This window comes from Thermobia domestica, chromosome 11 (assembly GCF_964235325.1).
Source record: "Thermobia domestica chromosome 11, izTheDome1.hap1.1, whole genome shotgun sequence".
Lineage (NCBI taxonomy): Eukaryota > Metazoa > Arthropoda > Insecta > Zygentoma > Lepismatidae > Thermobia > Thermobia domestica.
The window spans coordinates 36471453-36496734 of NC_137464.1; the positions used below are offsets into that span (position 1 = coordinate 36471453).

Sequence of the window (25282 nt, forward strand, 5' to 3'; positions counted from 1 at the left end):
ATCGACGACCTTCTGTAAATGTTCTGGAAGGCCATGGATTCCATAGCGGTAGAACTTGGTGGGCCGTGAAGCGAAGAAGGTATCAAGTTCATTTTACACCTGTACTGGGGATTTGAGTTGGCGTCCTCTAAAGTGATTGTCCAAGAAATGGAACGGGTGATAATCGGACGGTGCAATATCCGGTGAGTATGGAGGATGCAATAGTGTTTCCCATCCAAGGCGTAGAATGGTGTCCGGTATCATCCTAGCCACGTGTGGCTTAGCGTTGTCCTGTAACAGGAGGACCCCTTTGCGATTCAGAAGTGCTGGCTCCAGAGTTTTGAGTTTTTCTTGTACAAGGCTCAACTGCCGACAGTACACAGCTGCATTGATGCTCTGACCAGCCGGTAGCAGTTCCTGTTGCACGATGCCGCGAGCAGTTCGCCAAACATACAGGATGACCTTTTTCTGGTGCAGTGCTGGTTTCGGCTATTTTGGAACCGGTTCATGGGATGCTAACGAATGATGACGGCGCCGTGGAGCTTCGTACAAAACCCACTTCTCATCACACGTCAACATCCTGTCCAGAAATGGCTCCTTCCTCAGGCGAGGACAGCAAAGAAACACAGATGTCTGCTCACGTTCCCTTCTTCCCCGGAGTCAAATCATGTGGAATCCATCGATTCAACTTGTAGTGCTTCCCAAGTTAATGGAGGTGGTGCCGAATGGTGCCGAATAGTCTTAGTTGCTTACACGTCTGGCCACTGTTCGCCTCAATTGATGCCTGGAGATCTTTATTTCGTACATGTATTGGTCTTCCGGCAAGTGGTGCGTCTTCGAGTGTTTAGTCACCGTCCTTAAACTTGTTAAACCACTGCTGCACTACTGTCCATGTAAAAACGACACCCTCACCAAAGGCCTGGCATATCTTCTGTTCTGCTGCAGCGGCGTTTGACCCCAGTTTGAACTCGTACAGCACACGCTCTTATGACGCTCTGTGGAGGTTCAATGCTCACTCTGTCCTTACTCAAGTTCACGGTGTAACTGAACTGCCACAACCAGGTAGTATGTTGGATATACACACACCAACAACTCACCTTCGGCTTACCTCCATTCGCATTCAACTCATGGTGTGAGGACCAATTGAACACAGACCTCCACAAAAAGCGACAGAACTTTCTTGCTTAGCTTTATATTACATGCTTATTGTTGCAGTTCTTATTTTAAAGCATTATTTCGATAGACAGGGTTTCATTATCATAGCTAGTAGATATCTTCTATGAACTGCATTCAAACAAGAAAATTGTTTCTTTAAACTATCCATATTTAGCAACTTTTCCCTAATAATCATAATTTCAGTTTCGTGTACATCTTTCAGCAAAAATGGAGCACTTTATACGGTATTAGAATATAAAACATATACAACGTTATACAACATCATACGAAGAAAACTAATATTACACAGTAAAAAATGAAAGTGAAATAAGTAGAGTAAGTTCCTTGTCGCATTGTTATAACATTCAAGCTGAATAAAAACGAAGAGACAAATAATTATGTTAATAATTATGGTATAATAAAATAAAAACAGTCATCTTTAAATTACGCTTGGTAGAATATTACCAGGGATATTATAGCAAACGGATTCGTTCATTCTCATAAAATTATACTTAGCCTACTAGTTTAATATAAATTGAATCAATTTATATATTAAGAGGCCTCATCCCAGCGAAATTAAAATACCGCATATTTTACAGTAATTATGTGATATCTTCAAAAAGATACCGTTACCGTTATACCGAGATACCGTTATCGCGACTCACTTATCTGCTTTTGATTTCGAGCCATTTTGAAAATCGGCATTTATTTTCACGTTTCTAACCGGCTGAAACGGAAAGCCAAGGTGACTTGTGATAACGGTACCTCACGCAAAATAATATTGTCTAGGGCGCTCTTGTTCCACATTTCAATTATCATTTATCTATTTGAAGATATCACATACCGGTAATTACTATAAAATTATCGGTATTTTAATTTCGCCTGGATGAAGCCTCTTAAGAGAATGGGTCAACCTTCTTAAAATTTTTGCATTTTCATTGTGCAATGTACATGTACTAAAGTTGTAGCACTTCTTATACTACGACTTGATATCTTGTAACCAATGCTATGTAAACAGTATTCACTACATAATATATTATCCAGTACTAATTTTTGTTTTATAAGAATCATATGGAAAACGTTTCTTCTGCTAGTGTACTCTCTCCGTAGATTTTGAACTTAACAATTTGAAGTAAATTATTGAATGCTTCGATAACAATTTCTAAATATTAAAACATCAAGTTAAAAGGAATTTTGAGCTTGATCCTTTCCAGTCAAATAAGCATTGGTAACATTACACAAATAGTAACTTCAGTTAAAGGTACTACGAGTTGAAACGTATAACTTGAAAAAATAAATCTTATTCTTCACTAAACTCTGACTTTGCGATATTATATTCCACAATACTTCGTATTAAGACAAATTTGGTTTCTTGTCCATATTAGACCTATCTATTGTTATTTAAGGGAAAACATGTAAGGTACTGCAGTTCATCAGATATTTTAAGTAATTAATAATTTGCGCATAGTGATAGCGATACCTGGTATTCCTTGTTGGCAAAGTGACTCTCCAGTTGTGTTGCAGCAAAGATGTCCAAAAAGGCAATCAGTATTTGTAGTGCACGGTTGACTAAACAGTGTGAATTGAGGACGCTCTGGGCAGACCAGTCCAAGTGCATCATTTTGAAGTACGGAGAGCATCTTTTCTGAAGAAAGAAAAGAAGAAACAGGAATTAAATTAAAATTTGTGTCGGAAATGGAAGCCCAAGATAAGGAACGAAGCATTTCTTCACGAGAAGCGACTTCGACTTCTGAAATATGAGTGGCTCGGAGGGAAGATGATGGTAGGTGCCACCTCCATCGAAATCGAATTATTAGGTTCAATGGGTTGGGATGGATCATAGAACAGTATATAGGTTGCTGAAATTCGAAAACATTCCTGCACATCGCAGAGGATACGTGTTTGGTATGTGGTATTGCATTGTATTGCATAGGAATGTTGAACTTTCTTTAGAATTTATTCAAAAGTTTTAAAAAAAATGTCGCTTACCATTATCTTCTCCCGGGCAGCTCATATGAAATATGTGGACTGAGATTTGTCCACCATTTTCATAATTTTTACATTAAAATTGTTCTAATTCAAAAAAATTACCGTACTTATAACTAAAGTCAGTGATTTAGGTGACTGAGACATAGGTCTGATATTACTATAACATTAAAATATATTCTTTTAACTTTTTCAATATTTTTAAAACAGTGGCGTAGCGAGAAACTCATCAATGAGGACCTCACACACAAGTATCATATATATGGCTACTAGAAATACGAATTTGGCGCCTAACTAATTTAAGACCAAACCATGTACGCCTATGTATCAAATTGGTTGCCAGCTCGGAATTTTCGATCGCCAGGTCGCCATTGGTGACTGGATATTTCAGTTTGGCGGTTAACATTTGCATAAATTATATCTTGCAACAAAACTCTATGATCTTGTTACTGGATTCAGACTTAAGATTTCGTGACGTGCCCATAATATAGAGCAAAGCAGTATATATAGAAGTCATTACATATACCGTCCTGAAAAGGTCAGAAATACGATGTTTGAAGCGAAAAACTGACCATGTATAGGGCCAAATGAACACATTCCCACATCGAAGACTATACTACTACTTCCGTCCTTTCTACTTCCGTCAAAGAAAATATATTCGTAGTTCTCATGTTGTAAATTGCAATGATCAAATTGTTGTCACAGTGAATTCTGCATTTAGTCGCGACCACAGAAAATTTTACCTTGAATGCACGTTTATAGTCCAGATCAGCCTAAAATATAACAGTGTATTATAATATGCAACACAGAAACACCTACACAGGAAATTTCTAATATAGTGGATCAATTTGTTTTGTAATATACAAGGTGGGAGAAAGAGAATCAAATATGTGGCCCTAGGTTGGAGCCGAGGCGCTAAATTAAGCCCACCGGTACTTATGTGCACCATGTGGCTGGCTAGACTAATATTGTTTTCTTTAGTTGCACGGTATTGAGAAACTGATGAAATTTGCTTACAGGTAGAGAGAAGTTGTATTAAACTTCCTTTCGCTACAGTCCATAAAGATCGCTGGCTGGCCAGAAGCACTCTTTCTACTCGGGGATGCGTGGTGAGCCAATCATCGCCCAGACGCCATTATTTTTGGCTTCCTGCACTGGAGTTTCATAGCTCTTGATTCCGATAGCACCCCAATTGCCTCATGATACTGAATTAACACTGGATAATTTTAGTGCTACCACTGGGAGTAATCGACCCTTCACATCAAAGTCGCGTGCACAAACAATTCGGCTAAACTCAAGCTCAGTAATGTAAATTAGTGTCTATATTTAATTTTAAGATACATTTTTTTGTTTAATTTTCTCTATTTGCAATCGAAGTTATAGCACGGCCAACAAGAGATGGTCTCTGACGTTTCTTACCACATGCGGCGGGACATTGCAACCCCTACTTTGATACCAGTGTTACCAACCACGATCACTCTGTCTTATACCATTAATTAAATTGCCACTACAGTTGCACCGAAGAAAACCTTGACACGCGAGTAGTGGCAATGTCACTCCTAGCTGTCAGAGACGTTCTCTTACTGGACGCACTATAGTAAATTTTGATACACATGTCACAGAGAAAGAGATCGAAAAGATGAAGGATACTATATATAATAACTTGTTGAAAGCTTATGTAGGATTAAACCTAGAGCTTCCAGGATTTGTTTAACATGACTAATCTTTGTTTTTCTTTATGATAGATTATAACAAGGGGAACATAGTCAGTGAACCGAGCTTGGTAGCTCCCAGAGTGCATAGCTGTGGAACACTGCCTCTGTTGCCAAATCGAGCCTGTATATGGCCAAGCTTGACCACCAAATAAAGTGATCTTTATTTTTAGATGATGGGCTACTTGGCCATCAAATTTGATTTCAATCTGGCCAGTAGCTACTGAGAAATAAAGTACCACATACAAACAAAGCAAAGGCGAGCCTGTCCTTGGCCAAGTCGGCCACCAAGAATAGTGATCTTTATTCTTTAGACAATGGGCTATCTGCGCCCCAAATTTCGACGATACTCGGCCTGTAGTTACCGAGAAATAAAATTCAAGGCAAGCCGAACCGAGCCTTTCGCCGACCGAGCTCGGCCATCACATATAGTGATCTTTATTCCTTAGATGATTGGGTACTTGCGCATCAAATTTTGTTTATATTTGACTAGTAGTTAGCTAGTAATAAAGCACTACATACACAAGCATACATAATTACATCTGGAGTAAAACTAGAAGCTTTCGTATGCTTACTGAGGGAACTAAAAAGAAGAGTCCTAACATCAGGATCACAAATGGAACTTTCTTCATTTAAGCAGCATCCACTTTAAGGGGGGATGTCAGTGTTTGGTTGCTTACGAGAAATTTGCCAACCCACGCTTTACTATTGCTTTCAGAAGTTTAATTTTTGGTCGGTAGATGTGTATTGAAGTTCAGCATCTCTGTACTAATTTCTTCTCCTCTATTTTGACTTCTACGCATACTGCATGGGCTCAATATTTAAGCACCGCTTTCAAAGTTTTAGTATCTTTTTCTCTTGGAAACTGCTGAAGGGATTAGTTTAATTTTTATACCACGCACCCTATACTAGCTGGTAATGCTACCAAACTAGGATTATTTTTCTAGGTTACATACAAAGCTAATAATTATTTTATTTAAAAAATCTTCCAATTTTTTAAATGTGATTTTTTTACATTCACCAGAACAATTGAGAGAAATAAAGGAACTATGCGATAATCTAGTTCAGTAAATAGAGATACATGCAAGTAAACTTTGATAGTAAGACTATTCATGGCTTTGGATTAATTGTTTTAACAAAAGAGACACTGACCAAAGCTTAATACTTTATTTTATTTTAAATTATAATTTGTTACCGTTTCGGATATCTAGCATATCCTTCTTCAGACACGATCGAAATTAATGAAAATACAGACATATATATAAATGTTGTTATAACAGAGTTTAAATTCTTTAACCGTCGTATACATATTCATTGTTATATATATTTTTTTTTAATTCTTTTAACGTGGATAGGAGTACAAAGAGAAATTTCATAACAAATATGATAAGAAGAATAGAAATGATGGAGGACGAAGAGGAAGGAAGGAAGGAGAGCATACAGAAATTCTACAGACAGTTAGAGAAGAACGGTTACAGCAAGAAAGAGTTAAAGAAGGAAGAAGAACGCAGGAAGAGTAAGAGAGGGAGAAAGAAGAATAAAGAGGATGAGAGTGGAAAATGGCATGGTATAGAAAGTATGGGAGAAGAAACGGAGAAACTGAAGAATTTATTGAAGAAAGGAGGGGTCAGAACTTATAGAAAGAGTGGAGAAACTTTATTAAGATCAATAAAGAAGAAGAATAGAAAAGGAACTAAAAAGATTAATGAAGAGGAAGAAGGGGTCATTTACAGGGTATGGTGTGAGGACTGCGATATGTCATATATAGGAGAGACAGGAAAGAGAATGAAAGAAAGGATAAAACAACATGAAGATGATGTTAGGAAGAAAAAAGATACCAATGCCATATACAAACATGTTAAGGAGACGAATCACGCAATTAATTGGGATAAGACGGAAGTGTTGGAGATGGAGAAAAGAATGATAATAAGGAAGTGGAAAGAAGCGGATTGGATAAAGAAGGTAGGAAGAGATAAACTGATGAACTGGACAGGGGGCTTACCAATTAATGAATCATGGCAAGGAAGTTTGAATAACATAGAGAAAATAAATAAATAAATAAATAAATAAAAATAAAAAAAATAAAAAGCCCTTATAAGAACCAAAAATAAAGGAAGTGATTAATTGAAAAGTGAACACGAAGACTTATAGGATGGGCTGAAGGCCTAGGTAAATAAGAAAAATAAATAAATAAATAAATAGATAAAAATAAAAAAGTACAACAATGACTCTATATATGACTGTTAAAAGAATTTAAAAAAAAATTTATAACAATGAATATGTATACGACGGTTAAAGAATTTAAACTCTGTTATAACAACATTTATATATATGTCTGTATTTTCATTAATTTCGATCGTGTCTGAAGAAGGATATGCTAGATATCCGAAACAGTAACAAATTATAATTTAAAATAAAGTAAAGTATTAAGCTTTGGTCAGTGTCTCTTTTGTTAAAACAAGTAAACTTTATGTGAAATTTGGCTACGTTAGCATTAATAGTTTGTGAGAAAATGGTACATGAATGTCCAAAAATGCAATTTTGAGGAATTAAAAGTTTAAAATTTACAGTGGATTTTCAAGGTAGATCATAACTTTGAGAAGGCACCATAACCATATATTTTGATATTTTGTCTTCGGATGTCTCTTCTTCATCCTTTCTACACTTTTTTCTTCATTCTTGACTTCTTGGTAAGCTTCACGATTACCAACTCAAATTTTGTTATTCGCTTTCTGTCCATTTCTCGCAGTCGTTTGGAGGTACATTCACCGCTTGAAATCCCTATTTTTTTTTTATTTTTTTTTTCAGAACATTAGTTCTTGCTTCACGACCAATATTAAAACACAGAACATCATCATAAACTGCAATTTCTACGACTTTAGAACCGCAACTGTAATTTTTGGACATCGTTGCCGTATCAGTACATCGAACTTCCATTGGGGTTCTGTGTTTTCCCATGCATTTTCCCAAAAGGGCTGGCGGGATCCACAAGAGCTTTGTAGATAGGTTTGACAGTATGCATCACTGCAGCAGGGAGTGATTCTTATGTTCATAGTGTCCTCTAGTTGCTTGAAATCTGTTATATCCACACCAAAATTTTCTCTTTTGGGACAAAGCATATCTGTTGGCTTCTCAGTTGAATATTTATGAAAGTAAGTTGCTCACACTGCTTTCTTAAAGGCTGCCAACATTTTTCCTGATTGTTTTCCCATAATATACCTGTAAGCTATCAATTTCTTTAGCACTAAGTTTACTAACACAGACTAATAAGGAAAACTAATAAGCTTTTTTTTTCATTAAAACCCATGGTTTTTGCCAACCCTGCAATGTGATGGTATATACTGTTTGTTCATTGCGGGTAATAGAATAATTATGAACAGTATCTATCTATCTATCTATCTATCTATCTATCTATCTATCTATCTATCTATCTATCTATCTATCTATCTATCTATCTATCTATCTATCTATCTATATCTATCTATATATATATATATATATACAAGGGCGGATCTAAGGGGGGGCTACGGGGCTATAGCCCCCCCCCCTTGACGCTCAAGTTTACACTGGATAAAATGGGCTTCAATTCAGCTTTACACTGGATAAAACGGCAAATTATAGTTTAGCCCCTCCCTTGATCATATCCTGGATCCGCCAGTATATATATATATATATATATATATATATATATATATATATATATATATATATATGTAGAGAGAGAGAGAGAGAGAGAAGGGTCGGATAGTATCGGACAGAAGAGATTATTCTGAAATTAATATAATTAGAGTTTGCTCGCAGGCGAAAAGTAAACACTTGTTACCCTGTCGAACTCTTGCAGTCATTTGTTTTGAGGTGTGTTTTCAAGAAATTGTCGGAAGCATGAGTGTAGAACTGGTAAGAGCAGAGTGAGTATTGTGCCCATTATATAAAACGCACATTGTGTCTGAGTAAGATATTAACTTTTTGTTCAAAACTAATATGTGCTACACAATTCATGAATAATTACAAAAGTGTGAATCGTATAGTATCGGACACTTTATTGGCGTGTAGTATCGGACAAAAGGAAAATCATTAAATTTATTGAAAATGTGCTGTTCTTTATTCCCATTGTGCTGTTGTTATAATGTGAGAACCTCTTTTACAGGCACGAGAAATGTCAAGAGAAGAAAAGTGGAAGAAACCCCGTATGAGGGGAAAATGGGAGGAAGCAATATGGAAACCGCTGTGGGCAGTGTGTTAAATAACACAATGACGTTACGCGAAGCCGCAAGGACACATGATGTTCCAAGAAGCACCCTTGGAGACAGTATAGCAATTCTCAAGAACGGAAATCAACTGAAGATGGGACCTGATATGGGATATTTCAATCCAACATTTTCCCCAGAGTTTTGAGGAACAGCCCGTCAAACATGTATTAGAACTTGATAATCGTCTATTTTCTCTCAATCGTTAAGAATTTGCAAAGCTATTGTTTGATCTTCCTGAAAATATGAGCCTAAAACAACGCTTCAATAGGGAAAAGAAATTTGTTGGTAAAGATTTCGTTGCCGAATTCCTTCAACGACATCCACAAACCACCATATGTCGTGCACAACCTACAAGTATACAGCGCGTCATGGGTTTTAATAAGGCACAAGTATCTAGGTTTTCTCAACAGTTGAATGACCTACAAACCAAGTATGCCTTCTCAGCATCACAAATTTTCAATGCCGACGAAACAGGAGTGTCTTCTGCGCAACGAAATGCATGTAAAGTTATATCGGCGAAAGGTAAACGGCAGACAGGGAAATTGACGTCTAGAGAAAAGGAGCGTACTATTACCACCTTACTGTGCATGAACGCAGTAGGAAATCAATTTATGTCACCTCTTTTGATCTTTCCAAGGCAAAGAATGAATAATCGTTTGACTATTGGTGCACTGGAAGCCAGCCTATTTGCAGTTTCTCCAAACGACTGGATCACAGGCAACATTTTTCAGCAATGGATGGAGGAATTCTGCAATGTCCCCAAAAGAAAGACCTGCCCTACTTATTGTGGATGGTTATAGCAGCCACAAAGAACTGGCAGTAATTCAATTTTCTCGAGAACACAAAATACATCTTCTGAGTTTACCCCCTCATACCACTCACAAACTACAGCCACTACATAGGACATTTATGCACTCATTCAAAGTGGCATATAAACAAGCCTGTGGACTGTGGATGAGGAAATATCCATTTTGTAGAATAACTGCATATGAAGTAAGTGCTCTTGTGAATAGTGTATTCAGCAAGGTATGCCGAATGGAATTAGCTAAGAAAGGATTTGAGACAACCGGTAGATATTCATACAATCCGAATGTTTTTACCGATCTGGATTCTTTACCTAGCAAGGAAATGAAATCATATGATGACATCTTTGAAGAAGATGGTGACATGTCAGCTACAAAGAAAAATACGAACGTTTCTGCGACTACTAGTACCCAGAAGTTCTCTCACTACCAAATGAATGCAAGACGGCCATCTGATGTTCCTGGCGACAAACCCTCAACATCGCAAACGCCAATGGTTGCTTGAAACTTTTGTATTCTACAAACGTCTACCCCATGGAACAGGAACCTTCTGCACCGCAAGCAACGAGATCCGACGTGCAGGTTTGTTCTAATACAGGGCCTACATCAGTGGAATAGGAACCTACAGCATCTCAAGAGCAGGATCCGATGTGCAGATTAGTTCTAATCAAGGGTCTGTTTTATTGACAAATGGTGAACATTCACTCTCACAGGCCGGAATACATGAAAATGCTGTAGAAACTTTATCTGTGTTATATAAACATATCATAACCAAAGTATCTCCCATTCCAACATCGTCCAAGAACTCGATGAAGCGACGAAAGAGATGTGCTGCGCAAAGTAAGATATTGGCATCTAGTCCTTATAAACGTCAACTGGAAGCAAGAGTCCGTCTTGCAACTACAAAGGTTCGAAACACGGAGAACGGTAGATTCAGGTCTATTTCAGTCAAACAAGTCAATGTAAATAAGCAACACACTAACCGATATGGATCCCAGAAAGAACCACAGGAAACAGCTCAAGATGACGAAGATACGCGTTGCATAATTTGTAGAGTCATTTCAAGAAGATTGGATACAATGTTGTCGTTGCAGTAGGTGGGCTCATGAAAACTGTACCAATCTAGAGCGTTGTCCAGAGCTTAACGTATGCGACAACTGTGAATCAATGGCTTAGAAATGCATAGCGCTATGTTTTACGATCTTAACTGTAGGTAAGTATAGTGTCCGATACTACGCGGCAAAAGTTTAGAAATACTTGAATTTTGCCTTTTTTTTTTATTTTCCTTACCCGTTTGTGCAAATGAAAGTTTTCCATATGGAAATTACATGTATTGTTAGAATAAAGTTTGCACTTGATATTCAACTAGTTGTTTTCAGTTTCTACTCCAAAGCCTATGAAATATATTTTGGAATACTCTTAAGTGTCCGATACTACCCGATCCAACAACATTTCACTAAAACTTGTAAATCATTATCGGTAACAAGGATTGAAGCCTGCAACTTGTAATTATAAAACTCCATAAGAGGAGGTAGTTTAATAAATTATACTGATAACTGGAATGCTATGGACCACACGCAGGAGAATATTGGAGGAGACCAAGATGGCGACGGACATATTTACACCTGGAGTATCATGCTCCTTCAATTGTGCAATTGTGAATTTGTACATAATTTTAAATTTTGACAAATTTAGTTTCTTTACAATTTTTATACATTACTACATCTTTTTTATGTCCTGAGCCTCTAACCCCCAAGTAATTTTACAAATTGTGTGAAAACAAATCTACTTTGAACAGGCGAATTCTTCCATGTTGGAACGCGCCATTTTATACAAATCTACGTTTTCAAAAACAATTAAAACAAATTTAGCGAAGCAGTCCACTGGGCTATAAGGCCGGGACTTTATAAATCTCCCAAAAGGGAGATAAGTAGAACTTAGTGATGGGCAGTTTGGTTCCTTTCCCGGAATCAATTCCTTTGAATCCGATTCCTCATTTCATCCAAAGTCGTCAAACCACTCTTAACGCCTGAGAAGTTGCTGCAGTGTGGTGGTGTGAGAAATTGGAATGAGTAGAAGCAAAAGGAGGGATTGCGGTGAACATGTTCACAAGGTTCCATTTTTTTTTTTCAGATAAGACAGAGATAATATTGCATATAGGACAAGAGCAGATACAGATATTGTTTGTTTCTTTGAAGTTTTCTGTTTTATTAAAGCGTGTTGCTGAGAATGCACGTTGAAACTGTTAAAGAGTAACAGGTGGTCTTCTTCTTCTTCTTCTTCTTCTTCTTCTTCTAATTTTCTTACATGACTATTAAACGCAAAAAAGTAAATGTTCTATAATTTTCATTCTTATTATTTATTTAAATACGTAATACCAGCCACAACAAACGAAGTCTCGGGCTTCCTTGTGTAGGGGTCAGTCGTTCTTTCAGAAATATTCCAGGGGAGCACACTTAGTATTCCGGGGAGCACTCCTGGTACTATTCTATTTATTATTAAATTATAGACGTATTATTTTGGTCTCCTCCGGGGGGCCACTCTCAGAGCTCCGGGTAGCAGAACCCCCCCCAAAAAAAAACATTTATGGAAGAAACACTGGTAAGAGTGTCATTTGGAGAGGGCAGGGTGCAATTGCCTACCCTGATTTTGAGAATTACATATTTTTTAATAAATTGTATAATAATAATAATAATAATAATAATAATAATAATAATAATAATAATAATAATAATAATAATAATAATAATAATAATAATAATAAACGTTACGCGAAATTTTGGTTCTCCTCGCGGGAGACTCGAGTTGTATTTCCAGTGGCAACTCGTGTGGTTCGGAGGGGGGTGGGTGGCTCAGTGGTAGAGCGTTCACCTACGGTGCTTGGGGTCCCTGGTTCGATCTCAGCTTGCGCCGTGTGGTCCTTGTGGTGGACCAACACCGTGTGCGTGGGTTTTCTCGGGGTTCTTACGTTTACTCCCACTTTCTTCATTCCACCATTTCATTCATTACTCATCATGACCATCTCCTTTAGTCTAACATCCATAACTCAAAGATTTCATTTCATTTCATTTCTCTTTTCATATTATCTTGGTGTTGAAATAAGCATTAAAACCTAATCAAACAATCAATTGGGAATTTTATATTAGTATAGAGTTATCTGGACATTACATCAGAATATATTGAATAAGAGCTTGTGTGTTACAGCAAATAGTTTTATTATCCGTCTTGCAACAAAAATCTATAGGCCTGATAACGCTGAACACCTGTGAAAAAGTGAAAAACAAAAAGAAAGAAAGAAAAGAAAGTTGTAAGACTAGCAGCCGTTCTCCCCCTCTCCTCCAGTTGGGTGAGCAGTTGCGTTGGTCAGAATATTGCGGAAAAGGTACAGGAGAGTGCGTAGGAAAGATTGCTTGTTTCCAGACATGCGCAGTACGTGCATTATTAGCTTCTCTGTTGTGTAGTGTCGGCCTATTTTTTACTACTGTTTTTGTCCCATCCATATCAATCCACTCGTCTGTTGTTTGGTTCCGCCATCTGGTTCCACTAACCGAATCTACTGATTCAATACGTAAACTTCCTGAGTGAATCCACCCCGTGAGTGAGTCCGCCCAAATAAATCTGATTCCTTTCAGAGATTCGTTCTTTTCATTCCTCTTAAGGATTCGTTCTTTCGGAACGAATCATTCCGGAACTACCCATCACTACTAGAACTAGAACTAAAATATTGGCTGTGATGTAGTATAATGCAGAATGTGAGATGTTGAGAGGCCCTGTAGGCGTTCTAAGAGTTAGACAATAAAGTTCAGTGCCGGATGGTTACATGGCAATATATGTTAAGTACACAGGGGAATAATAATAGTAGAAAAAGTGCTAGCAGTGATTTATTGGTGCTATTTCGTAGTAGTAATAATCCTATCATTTAAGATCTACGGGCTATAGTGGTTGTTAAATATGGAGTGTTTCACTCTCTGAAAAAACGCCGATTTCACTCATAAAAATCAAATTACTGCTTATAACGTAATAAACTTTGCTGCGGGTATAAGAAGTACTTGTTTATTTGTTCATTTATTTCAACACAACAGGTATGCTATCCAATTACAGTGTTGCATATAATCAAGAATATTATATAATAGTTCAATACAAGAAAGATTTTAGATACACTTAATTTTACATGTATTAGTTTGGTTTGTTTACTAGTCTGAATTCATCAGTGTGCACACTGTTCTAAAAACATTTTCACTCATTCCAAATATATCAATATCTTGAGCTACTGTTTCTATATTATTGTAAAAAGTACTCAATCTCCATAAAAACTATTTATGTAACATGTGAGCACTTGTTTCCATGCAGGAAAATGTACTGCTATTACTAATTCTAGTTTTGGGTGTTGGAACATACAATACTATATTGGGATCGATATTACTCTTTACGATTTTATGAAGAAATACTAAGTTCTGGAGACTTCTGCTTCGATTCAATATTTATTACTTTAGTACATAATGCAGGATATAGACCTGTTTTCATATACATAAAAATTTCAAAAACTTACACTGAACACTTTTTACCATTTTACATTTCTCAGTATTCATGTTTCAAATAAAACAAGCATATTCTAACTGACCTAACATAGGAATAATATAATTTCAAAAGTGTCGATTGATTATGGAACTCCTTACTAAAACAATAGATGAAGCCAAGATTTTTATAGTCGTTGTGATGTGTTCAATATGATGAGACATAGTAGTTTTGAGTTAAAGTAACACTCCTAAATCTTTAATTGTTTCAAGTCTATGGAGGTTTATTCCATCAATAAAATAGTCATAACTTACACTTTTTTCTTTTGTAGTAAAGAAAAGGGTTTTACATTTGAGTGAATTTAATGTAAATTTATTCATATCACGCCTTATCTTTACACTTTGTAAATTCATTTGTAGTTGTATGCAATCATCAGTTGAGTTTACTAAAGTATATAATTTCAGATTAATCTGCAAATACTAACGTATGAAGTTTTTCATATTCAGTTTATGTCATTAACTGAATATAACTGAATAAAGGAATGGCAAAGATCAGAAGTTTGAGCCTTGTGGAACGCCTGATATTGTAGTAAACTTTTCAGACACATTGTTTATGATTACGTAAGAAGGGATCCAAAAATATCAAGGATTTATAAGAAAAATTCAGTAAAATATCGTGGTCAACTAAGTCAAAGGTTTCTGAAAATCTGATTATATTATTTCAACTTGGACACCTCTATCAAGTTCCTTTGCAATGAAATCAGTAATTATTAACACATTTGTAGATGTAGATCTCTTTTTCAAAAAGCCACGTTAGTATTTTGAGAGACTAGGTTGTACATTCTTTAGTAGTCGGTTATATATAACATGTTCATTAAATTTGCAAATGACAAAAAGATAGCTACTGATCAAAAATTATTTCGAGATTTTGGATCAAGACATATTAAACCTTCCTTCCATTATACTGAAAATATACTAAGTTTTATGGTTAAATTTAGTAAAATATAGGGAGTAGGTGTTTAACAACAACAGCACATCCTTTTATTACATGTTGTGGGATTCTATCCGGGTCCCAGGATATCTGTTTGGTTTCAATTTTTTGGTAGCTACATAGACTTCTTCGATTTTAAATGTCATTAGAATAAAATGTTACTTTACGATGAAGATAAGTTTCCCCATTGACAATCCGCTGGCGGACCGAGAGCGGGTTGCCAGCGGCCAAGAGTGCCCAAATAGCGGGCCTCGGGCCAGTATCAACAGCAGTCCGCCAACGACTTTTTACTTTCTCCGCAGGCGGCCGCTTAGCGGTAACGTGTCTGCCGCCGCCAAAATGTCGCACGGGAGTTGGTCAGCGATTTGTGGTTTTTACGACCACAAATCCGTTCACAGGCAGACGGATTAATAAATGCCTGTGTCTATAGGACCAGGTTTCGGAGGAACCAAATTAAAGTACCGCTAAATATTACAATTTTTCTGTAATCAAACTGAAAAAATAATCGAAAAATCAATTTGTAGGAACAGTAGTGTGCATGAGACAGTTAACACGAGTAGGCTAACTACTTTCGTTAATGCGAATTGCACAAATTTCTGCATGACGAAAGCAGTTAGCCTACTCGTGATGACTGTATCTCATGCTGACTATTGTTCCTACAAAGCAATTTTTCGATTATTTTTTCAGTTTGATTACGGAAAAATGATAACATTAGCGGTACTTTAATTTGGTTTATGAAGCTCCTTAACACACAACAACACATGTGTTACGCTAACTATAGTCATTGGGTAGAAACTAGTGAAGGAATACAATATAACGTTTAGTTTATTCGTCGTCTTCCCAACCAGGGGCCACCTACACATCATGTTCTTGTCATTTTTTGTCATCATGTCCGTGTTGGCGGCCTGGCCGCTGAAGTAAGAGGAGTTGTTGGCTGAGAAAACAAATGCTCAAACCAATAATCCAAAAGTAACTAACATGAACAGTCATGGTGAAATACCTCACGTTGAAGATTCAGTAGGTAATATTCAAAAAATTGTAAAATTCAAAAGCTACAACCAATTTTGCTTTGTCCGTTGTATTTACAATGTACACAGGTGAAGTTGGAACTATATGTCATCTAAGTCGGTCAATTAGTTCGTAAAAAATCTGCGTGTTATACACACTACAATCCCTTTAACAACACGTCCCGGATGGGATATGAACGTACCTAACCCAACTTTCACTAACCCACTGAGATTAGTTTAAAATAGTCTACGAACAATACAAGAAAGGAATTGTTAATAACAAATGTGAACATGTAGAAATAAATACATGCAAATACAAATTTTTGAAAGAAAATACTCGCATTCGCGGGGGATTTGAACCCGCTTGTTTCACGCCATAATCCAGCGCATTAAGCACTTTCCCAGTTATTTTATTTGCCATTTGCAGAATAGTTACAGTAATCTAGTACATCTTAGGACAGATATTCAGTACACAACATACGTAATTAATTGTCAAAATATTTGTCGACTACATTATAGAAAATTGTTTACAAGCAGTTTTAAGAAATATTATATAGGCATATTCGTTTCCACATGGGCATGTATCCATGAAATAAAAAGGCGTTTGATCAAGTAGCCACATGACGCTGTTGTTTTCTGTGATTGAAAAAAATGTATTCTGCGAATGATGCATAAGTTTGGTCAATCATATGTGCAGGTTCTCAGCAAATCACACTTAACAGGCTTTGTAATTTAGCCCACATAGTAGAAGAGTGAACACACAACATCACTCTGTGTTCAAGCGTATCATTCTAATTACAGTGTGGGCACATATCCGTAGATGGTACACCACTATGTTGTAGAATAACCTTGGTAGATACTAGTTCATTTACTATCGTATACCAGACCTTCGCGACCGTTGATATTTGAGACTATTAATATTGAACCCAATTCTTGACTAATATCTCTTTGGAAATTTCAGTTGGATACACGGAACTATGTTGTGGCAAATAGGGGTGTGGAAGTGTGTGGGCAGAAAGCGTATATGGGAGTAGTTGGTAGGATCAGATAAAGGTACATAGGACCAACTTTACATGAAGTGTTGAATATACACCCGAGCATGTTTTAGGTATATTATATTACGGGTAGTAGATGCAGGGAGGGAAGAGATCCGACTGGAAATTCGTTGGTGGGTGATTTGGTCAGCAACTCGAAATTGATTATAATTATTACCTAGAAAGAATGCAGTGCATTTAACCGTAACTGATATTAAGTTCAGGACCCCACGGTTAAGTGGTTGGGTAAGAGTGTCCTTGACACGAAAATAATGTCTTGCCCATAGAAATCAACCAATAATAGAATTTATTTTACGAATTTTATAAATTCGTGATGGGATATTTATGAGTGTAGTACCATAATTTAACACATAAATAACTATTGATATACCAAAACGTTGGATTAGGTTTAATTTGCGCAATTTCTAACTTACACAGCATTCGTAAATTTTGAATGAGAGGACCCCAAATATGTTCATAATATATACTACCCGAATTAGAAAATGTGATGCCAAGTATTTTCACTAATAACCAGTTCCATTTTGGTAAATATCAGTGCTACGCTATCCATAGTTCAAGCATGAAATTGCAACATTTTCGTTTTTCGGAAATTAAGAATTTCGCCACTAAGAGCGCTAATTGTTGTAATTGGTCAACAATATTGAGTTGAGTTGATTTTAACGTCCCTTTCATCAGCGAGGCTATATGATGATCAATAATATGTTGAGATTGTAATAGAATGGTACAGCTAAGTGTAACGTCATCTGCAAAGGCAGTAACTGAAATATTTTGAAGGTCATTTAGATCCGGTTGTATATACGAAGCTAATTTATATAATGAATGTTCTGGTGAGATACCAGAAAGAAACATGGAGAGTGGATAACCCTGTCGCACACAATTCTGTAGTGGAGTGTGAGCAGTAGCGAAACAATGTTTTGACTCAGCCGTGACTGTGCTATAAATATGAGTAAGGAAATTAAGGAAGGCCTCCGGAAAATAACAGCAAAAAGAATGGCATGGGATAAGCAATGAAATGCATTTGGAAATCAAGTGATATCACGCAAGTCGTTTTTCTAGCAAAGGTAAAATAACCTACATCTCGAATCTTGTTTAGTGCGTAACAAACATTCTTATGTTGATTGAGAGCAGTTTGAAGTGAACTAATTTTGTTTTTAAATATTGATTGGTAAGATTGGTGTTGAGTTAGGTGATTGCGTAGCATTCTTGGCATCAGAAGACTTGGGAATGAGGTAATAGTATACAACATTCCTCATCGTGTCCCGTACTCGAGGATAGTTCTTACTCTTGCACCACGTACAGAAATGGTCGTACGTCATGTACAAGTGGTAATAGAACACAGAAGAAACCCAGATCAGGTTTACTCACACTGGAATATGCAGTATAAGTACACCGTGATCTGCGTTTCTTATGTGTGCCATTACAACTTCTACATGAAATACCACCACGTTTGTACGTAATACAACAGTAAGGACTAGCCACGAGCACCAGACATGCAATATGCGTTTAAGTCCCCCCCCCCTACACACATAGTAAAATATAAAGTACAAGGGCACTACAGAGGCGCACATAAAGTAACAGGTACGTAGAAGTCTTCACGAAAACCTGTGTGGAATGATCCCCAAACCGAAAAACAACACGTAAGAACAACAAAGGTGAATACAGGTTCGTTCTTTTTTATTTTCATATCAGTCGATAAGTAAATGAAAGTCGCTTTGTTACCCCATTTTCAAGTTCCTAGACCCTCAATGAATAATTCGTAAAAGACTGAACTTCGTGAGTCCTCGGGAAATGATGAGGAACTGTTATATACTATATCCGGGAATGAAGCTAACACGACCATCATTTTGAAAGAATGTGTGTTGGCATAGATTTCATTATATAAGATACCATGGTCACTCCTATGATATCTCTATACTATTGATAGAGTACATAAGTTAAACCGTCACTTCCTGCACTAGAGATACTATTACATTGCTTAAGCATGTGAAGCATTTCCGCTTCCGTTAGTGGTGCAGTTAAGGTCTGATTATCGGCTGCCGATAGTGTTGGGATCAATATTTAAGTTATCTTGGTATCTGCTCGGAGTGTCCATTGTTGCAGCATATAAGGCATATAATGATCAAAAATACTTTCTGGATCGTAAGAGAGAATCGTAAGTGTGGTATTATTACGATTCAGGACGTCAATCACCTTCCTAAAACGACGTTTATATTGTGCTATATAGTGATAATTGTAATGTGTTCATCAGGCAGACAAGCCCCGTCTGGTAGGATATGAGCATGTTCTTTCGTACATCGTTAGCATGAATTTGTTCTACTCATGCTTTTGTTTTGCAAATTGCATTCGTATTTTGTGGGGAGTTGGGCAGGATCCAAATTTGATAAAGAGCTCTATAAAGATATGCTAGGGTTTCCTGCTGTTCGTGTTTCTTTTCAGACACTTCCGAGTTTAAAAAAATCGTATCTTAGATTCCACATATTGAACTCTTAAGTCATTTAGTGTCAGGTAGTAGTGACGTTTTCGAAGCCAATACGTCAATTTTTGAGAAAGAAACATTTAGTGTCGGCGTCCGTAAGCAATTGATTATTCAGATTATAAGATAATCTTCCATAGGACATAGAAACATCTAGCGCAAAGTTACGTGTTCAAATTACTGCAGAATGGTTAATAAACGGGAATAATCTCAAATTAATATTAGTAAGAGACTATATTAAATTAGGGGACACGTAAATGCGGTCTACTATTCATACTCGTGATTTTAAAAATGAATTGAAGATCTCGCCGATGGTGTACTCAAACATCCTTGAGATGTATGGACGAATGTAATTTTTGAGCGGCAGAATAGGGAATAAATTTTCCAGTAGTATCTATTGCTCTAGAGACGACATTAAAATCGGCTGCAAGGATTATGTTAGTCGGAACATTGAAAAACAGTGCTAGGATTTCAGTAGAATAAAATTATTCCCATGCTATTCGATTATTAGTGCCAGAATACACATATATATTAATGAGGGTAATATTGTTGCAAATGATGCTAGTACCCCAGATGGCAGATAAACAATATTTAATACCTCGTTTACATAATAGCTGTACTCTGGTGCGCTGGGCCTATATTTACATAGCAAAATATTATGGTAAAAAGCTAATTTCTGTAAACGCATCTTCTTGCAAAAAATGAAATCATTCGATGATTGGTTTATAAAGCTTCGTAATAGATTGTGATGACTATTATTTTCAATTGCATTCAGATTTAATGAAGTGTACAATCGAACATTGAACTTACGAACTTCTTGCACGGAATGGATAGAGCGCACAATAAGAAGATAAATAATAGGGAGGGAATTGTGTTCCCATTAAGCTTCTTAACAGATGGCACATTTCACACAACCTCATATAATGGGAAAAATGGAAATAAAGTTGTGGGTTTGCAGTCACTATAACGGAAGACTTACCTGAGATTCAACATTTACACCAGATCTTGAAGTTATCAGAATCTTGAAGGATAAAAATGAAAATAACTAAAGCTGTTCTGTGTATTGGTGGTCTCGTGTCAGAAACGTCTAAGATCGCAGGAAGATATACACAATTTGGAACTTTTTTTTTTTTTTTTTTTTTTTTTTTTACGAATTCAATTGGGTTACGTTGATACCAATATTTACTGGACTGGAGGAGACACTGTGCGAGAAGACCACACCGATAGAGCACTTGTTATGCATTCCGTTCTTTAGACATTTTTGTTTTCCTCTTTGCACTCGCATTCACTTTGCACTGGCTGTAACTAAGGCTCGAGCACAACAGGTGATGTCGAATTTACTTGTAGCCTAACATACATTTCAGGCTTCGTGCAGTCGGGCGAGAGGTAAGGTGTCATGGTTGTAACAGTAATTGAAAGCTTTCTGGAGGTATCAGTAGGGGCACTATCATCTTTACTCGGCTTCTCGGATACAGCTAAATAAAGAGATTCAATTTTGATAATCAGCGGAGGAAGACTACTTCATTCTGTGAATTAAGAGGTTTAGTTGACGGGGACTCTAAAACCAGGTTGGGCAGTAGAAACCGTTGGTGATTGTAAGGCTAGTTTTAGACGGAAGCATTTATCGTAGCATTTCTCGTAGCAAAAATCGTATCATCGATATCCTACCGTGTAAAGTAGCAAATGCTATAGCATTTCCCATGCCATGGCATATCCTATGGCATTTCTTGTCGATAGAACCTGCTCTATTTCGTAGCATTTTCCCCAGCATTTCTGCTCCGATTGCAGCGCCATGGTGTGTTAAAAGGAAGCGAAACATTTTGTTTCAAATATCCATGCTCTTTGTTTTGTATGGGAAATTGAATTGTAGTAAAGAAAAATGAGTTAGAGAAGTTATACTATTATTATGTTGATTAAAAAATATGAGAAACATCCTTGTTTGTACAAAGTTAAAAGCGTGCAGTTTCACTATACGGATCCACAGAAATTCATTAAAAAAAGAAAACTTTTCGTTTCATTTATTGTACCTTCAGCAATCATTTCTGAGGTGTGCTCTTGCATTCTCCGGTGCAGGTTCACTTTAACAGGTGGCAACGTGTAGTTTTACTATATGGATCCATAGTATAAGTAGCAGTAGTAGGAGGAGAAGTAAGTAGTAGTAGGTGTATTAGTAGTAGTAGAAGTAGAAGTAGTAGTAGTAGTAGTAAGAGTAATAATAGTAGAAGTAAATAGTAGTAGTAGGAATAGGAGTAGGAGGAGTAAGTAGTAGTAAGAGTAGAAGTAGGAGTACTTAGTAATAGTAACAGTAGCAGTACTTAGTAATAGTAATAGTAGTTGGAATAAGAGTAGGAGTAGTAGTGGTAGTAGTAGTAGTAGTAGCAGTAGTGGGTACAGAGGAAATTACAGACTTGCCAAAATTTTATGGCAGCTTATTGAAGGTTACGTGCATTTCAGGTTCGACTTTAATTTCTATATTTCCACTTAAATACGCATCTCAGATGTAAGTGCACACCACATTTCCATTACTTATACAATACTATATTAAAATATTAGAAATTTCTTCTGTAAATTTTAAAATCTATGGATCTGTATAGTATAACTGCACCGTTAAAAGTCCTTTGTATCATAATAAGCATATGCGAAAAAGGGCTTCAGAAGAAATAGTGACTTAAATATCTGCTTTTAGTTTTGGAGCCATAATTGCGCTCTTCTCCAGTGATCTGTTTGCTACGTCACGACAAAATGCTTATCAAAATGCTACCGTGTAAAAGCACAATATACTTTTGATGCCATAGAATATTATACGAGATTTTTGGCAGCACATCTGGTACGAGAAATGCTACGATAAATGCTTCCGTCTAAAACTAGCCTAAATCGTGGAAGAAAGGCAGTAACTAGTGGTAGCGGCATCTTAAATTCAGTGGTGGGAGAAGTAGAGATCACCTGAGGTTTAACATTTTTGGATAGGTGCTTTCCGTACGTAAGCACCAGGCAAATAAAACATGTTGGAGGTTGACCTTGATACACAACACTCGCATCACACCCACGAACCACAATTTTGGAGAAAATATATTTCCTTAAATTCATTTCCACAGGTCTATTGCCATTGTGAACTGGAAATGGCAACACACTGGACCACATTTTCTGCGCGATATTTACCATTTGTCCATACGGGCAAAGCACTGCACGGACTTCATCGTTACTGATTTCCATTGAAAGATCCAAAATGCGAACACGGCTATATTGTATACCATTTTCATACTCAAAATTTCATTGTTTCTGGATGGTGACGATGGAAGGTGCCTACGCGATCTTGACATTTAAACTTGAGGTACAAGATATAGTCCTCATTATATACTTGAATAGCCTCAACATCTTTAATTTATAATTGTAATTCATTAATTCACAAAGCCTGGATCCTGGTTACACTTGGCCTAATATTACGCATCATCTTGTCAAACGCAATCCTGTCTGTATTTTAAGTATTCAATCAAGTGGCATAAAACTGGCGTAGAGTGACAAAAACTGATATTCACTAAACTATGAATAAGTGCTGAGAAAGTACAGTGAGGTTCACACAACTAAATATGTATCTAACACAAGTTCATCGAGGCGAACACAGAATCAAATTTGCAGCGAAGCTCACCATGGATGTGCACTACACCACGTCTCACAACAAACTACGAACGACCCACAGTCTGGGCTAGCAAGTAGAAATTTTGATTTTTTATTTGTACTGCACGTGTGTTACGTAACATTACTAGATGTCATTCGTGCGTGGATTACTAGTGAGTCTGGCTCCTTCAAGAACTAACGATTGTTATGGTCTGTGTAGCTAAGTGGACAGCGTATAAGACTCATTCTGAAGATTCTTAGTTCGATTCCGACCGTGATTTCCAATTATTTCCTTTAAGAAAATAAGCGTTGTAAATGATGTTCACGATTGCTACTGAAAGTGATTTATCCCGTAAAGGGAGAAAAATACAAAGCAGGGGTAAAGATTTATATTGTGTATCCTTAGGCGTTAAAATTTAATTTATTCCCATGTCTTCCGCTATTTTTAATTCCTTCTTTTCTCCTCTTTTTGCTCTTTTCCCGTTTTCTTCCATCCTTTCTCTCTGAGTGTGTTTGAACAAAACAAATTTGTTGCACTGCACAATGACTAGCCCTTCATACTTTCTATATTACTATTTTCGTTTTCTTTTCTTTGGCTGAATTCCTCTCCTAGAACTTAATGGAATTTCTGCCTATCTATGTCGTGGTTCTCTAAGTGCTGCTGAACTATTTATGCTTTCTTGCTTCAAGTGGAGGAATATCTTGGCATATCATGTTGGTTGTCTAACTATGTATTAGGCATACAGGGAAACAATCCTTCTGGAGGAAAGAGCTACTATTTCTAATAACTCCAACCTCCACTCACTTTAGTCATTTTGTGTACAAAATTTTAAGCACAAATTTTTACATTTGGGTGCCGACAAATTTTAATGAAATAATTCATATAACAAAATTTATTTGGGGGGGGTTGAGCCTGATAGTCACCCCCTAAATACGCCACTAGTAGGAGCCTTCTCGTGTTTCTGCACCTGATTTTTAAACAATTAGCACAGGAAAGTTTGTGCTCTGTTATGTTTGTTATGTTGTGTTATGTTTGTCTCCATAACATTTATATAATTTTCAAAGATTTTTTTACCAGATGATAGCAGTATACTTTTCTGTTTCGCTCAGATGTGGTAATTGCCTTGAAATTGCATTATCATTCTGGGCAGATACTTGGTCCATTATAAAGTGTTCAGAATAATAATAATTAACCTAAAAAAGGTTACATGTAACCCATAGTATACCAGAGATATAATGTTAAGAATTTTTAAAAACACGAAAATATTTAGATGATATTTTGCCATACTTAGTGGAATACCATTTTTAATTTCAGCCCATTAAAATAATAGACAATAAATAATTCATTTGTCATTTTTTCACTTTAAACGAAGAAAAACATTTAATTAAATCACTGTTACGTCTATAATATTTACAAAAATGAAATTTAGAGATTTTTTTTACTAATCTTGACGAATTAGGTAACTAACCTTTTACTAACCTGGACGAAATATGGAACGTAATCCGAAAGTGTGTGTTGATACAATCACACTTATAATTACAAGTGTTATGGGTACTATCACTCTATTCATAATGCAAACAAGTAATATTTCCGAAATAGTCGGGATCAGGATCAATTAAAAAGATACGAATTGTAGGATTTGCCATTCTGGAGGGGAGTCAGTTTGAAAACATATAGTCACTACAATATCGTTCGAAAATAATTTTATGTCATTTTTCGTCCTTGTGCTGGCTTTGGTAAA

General features: G+C 36.5%; 1 protein-coding gene across 1 annotated transcript in view; it reads right to left on the minus strand.

Annotated features, from left to right (window-relative positions):
* Positions 1 to 25282, minus strand: part of LOC145664049 (uncharacterized) — a 36735-nt gene extending 11453 nt beyond the window's left edge. Inside the window, exons 1-2 of the mRNA XM_081730374.1 lie at positions 25021 to 25282; positions 2615 to 2779 (exon numbers count right to left, since the gene is read on the minus strand). Coding sequence (XP_081586500.1) covers positions 2615 to 2779; positions 25021 to 25111 — 256 coding nt within the window. The 5' untranslated portion in view covers positions 25112 to 25282. The remainder of the gene's footprint in view (positions 1 to 2614; positions 2780 to 25020) is intronic.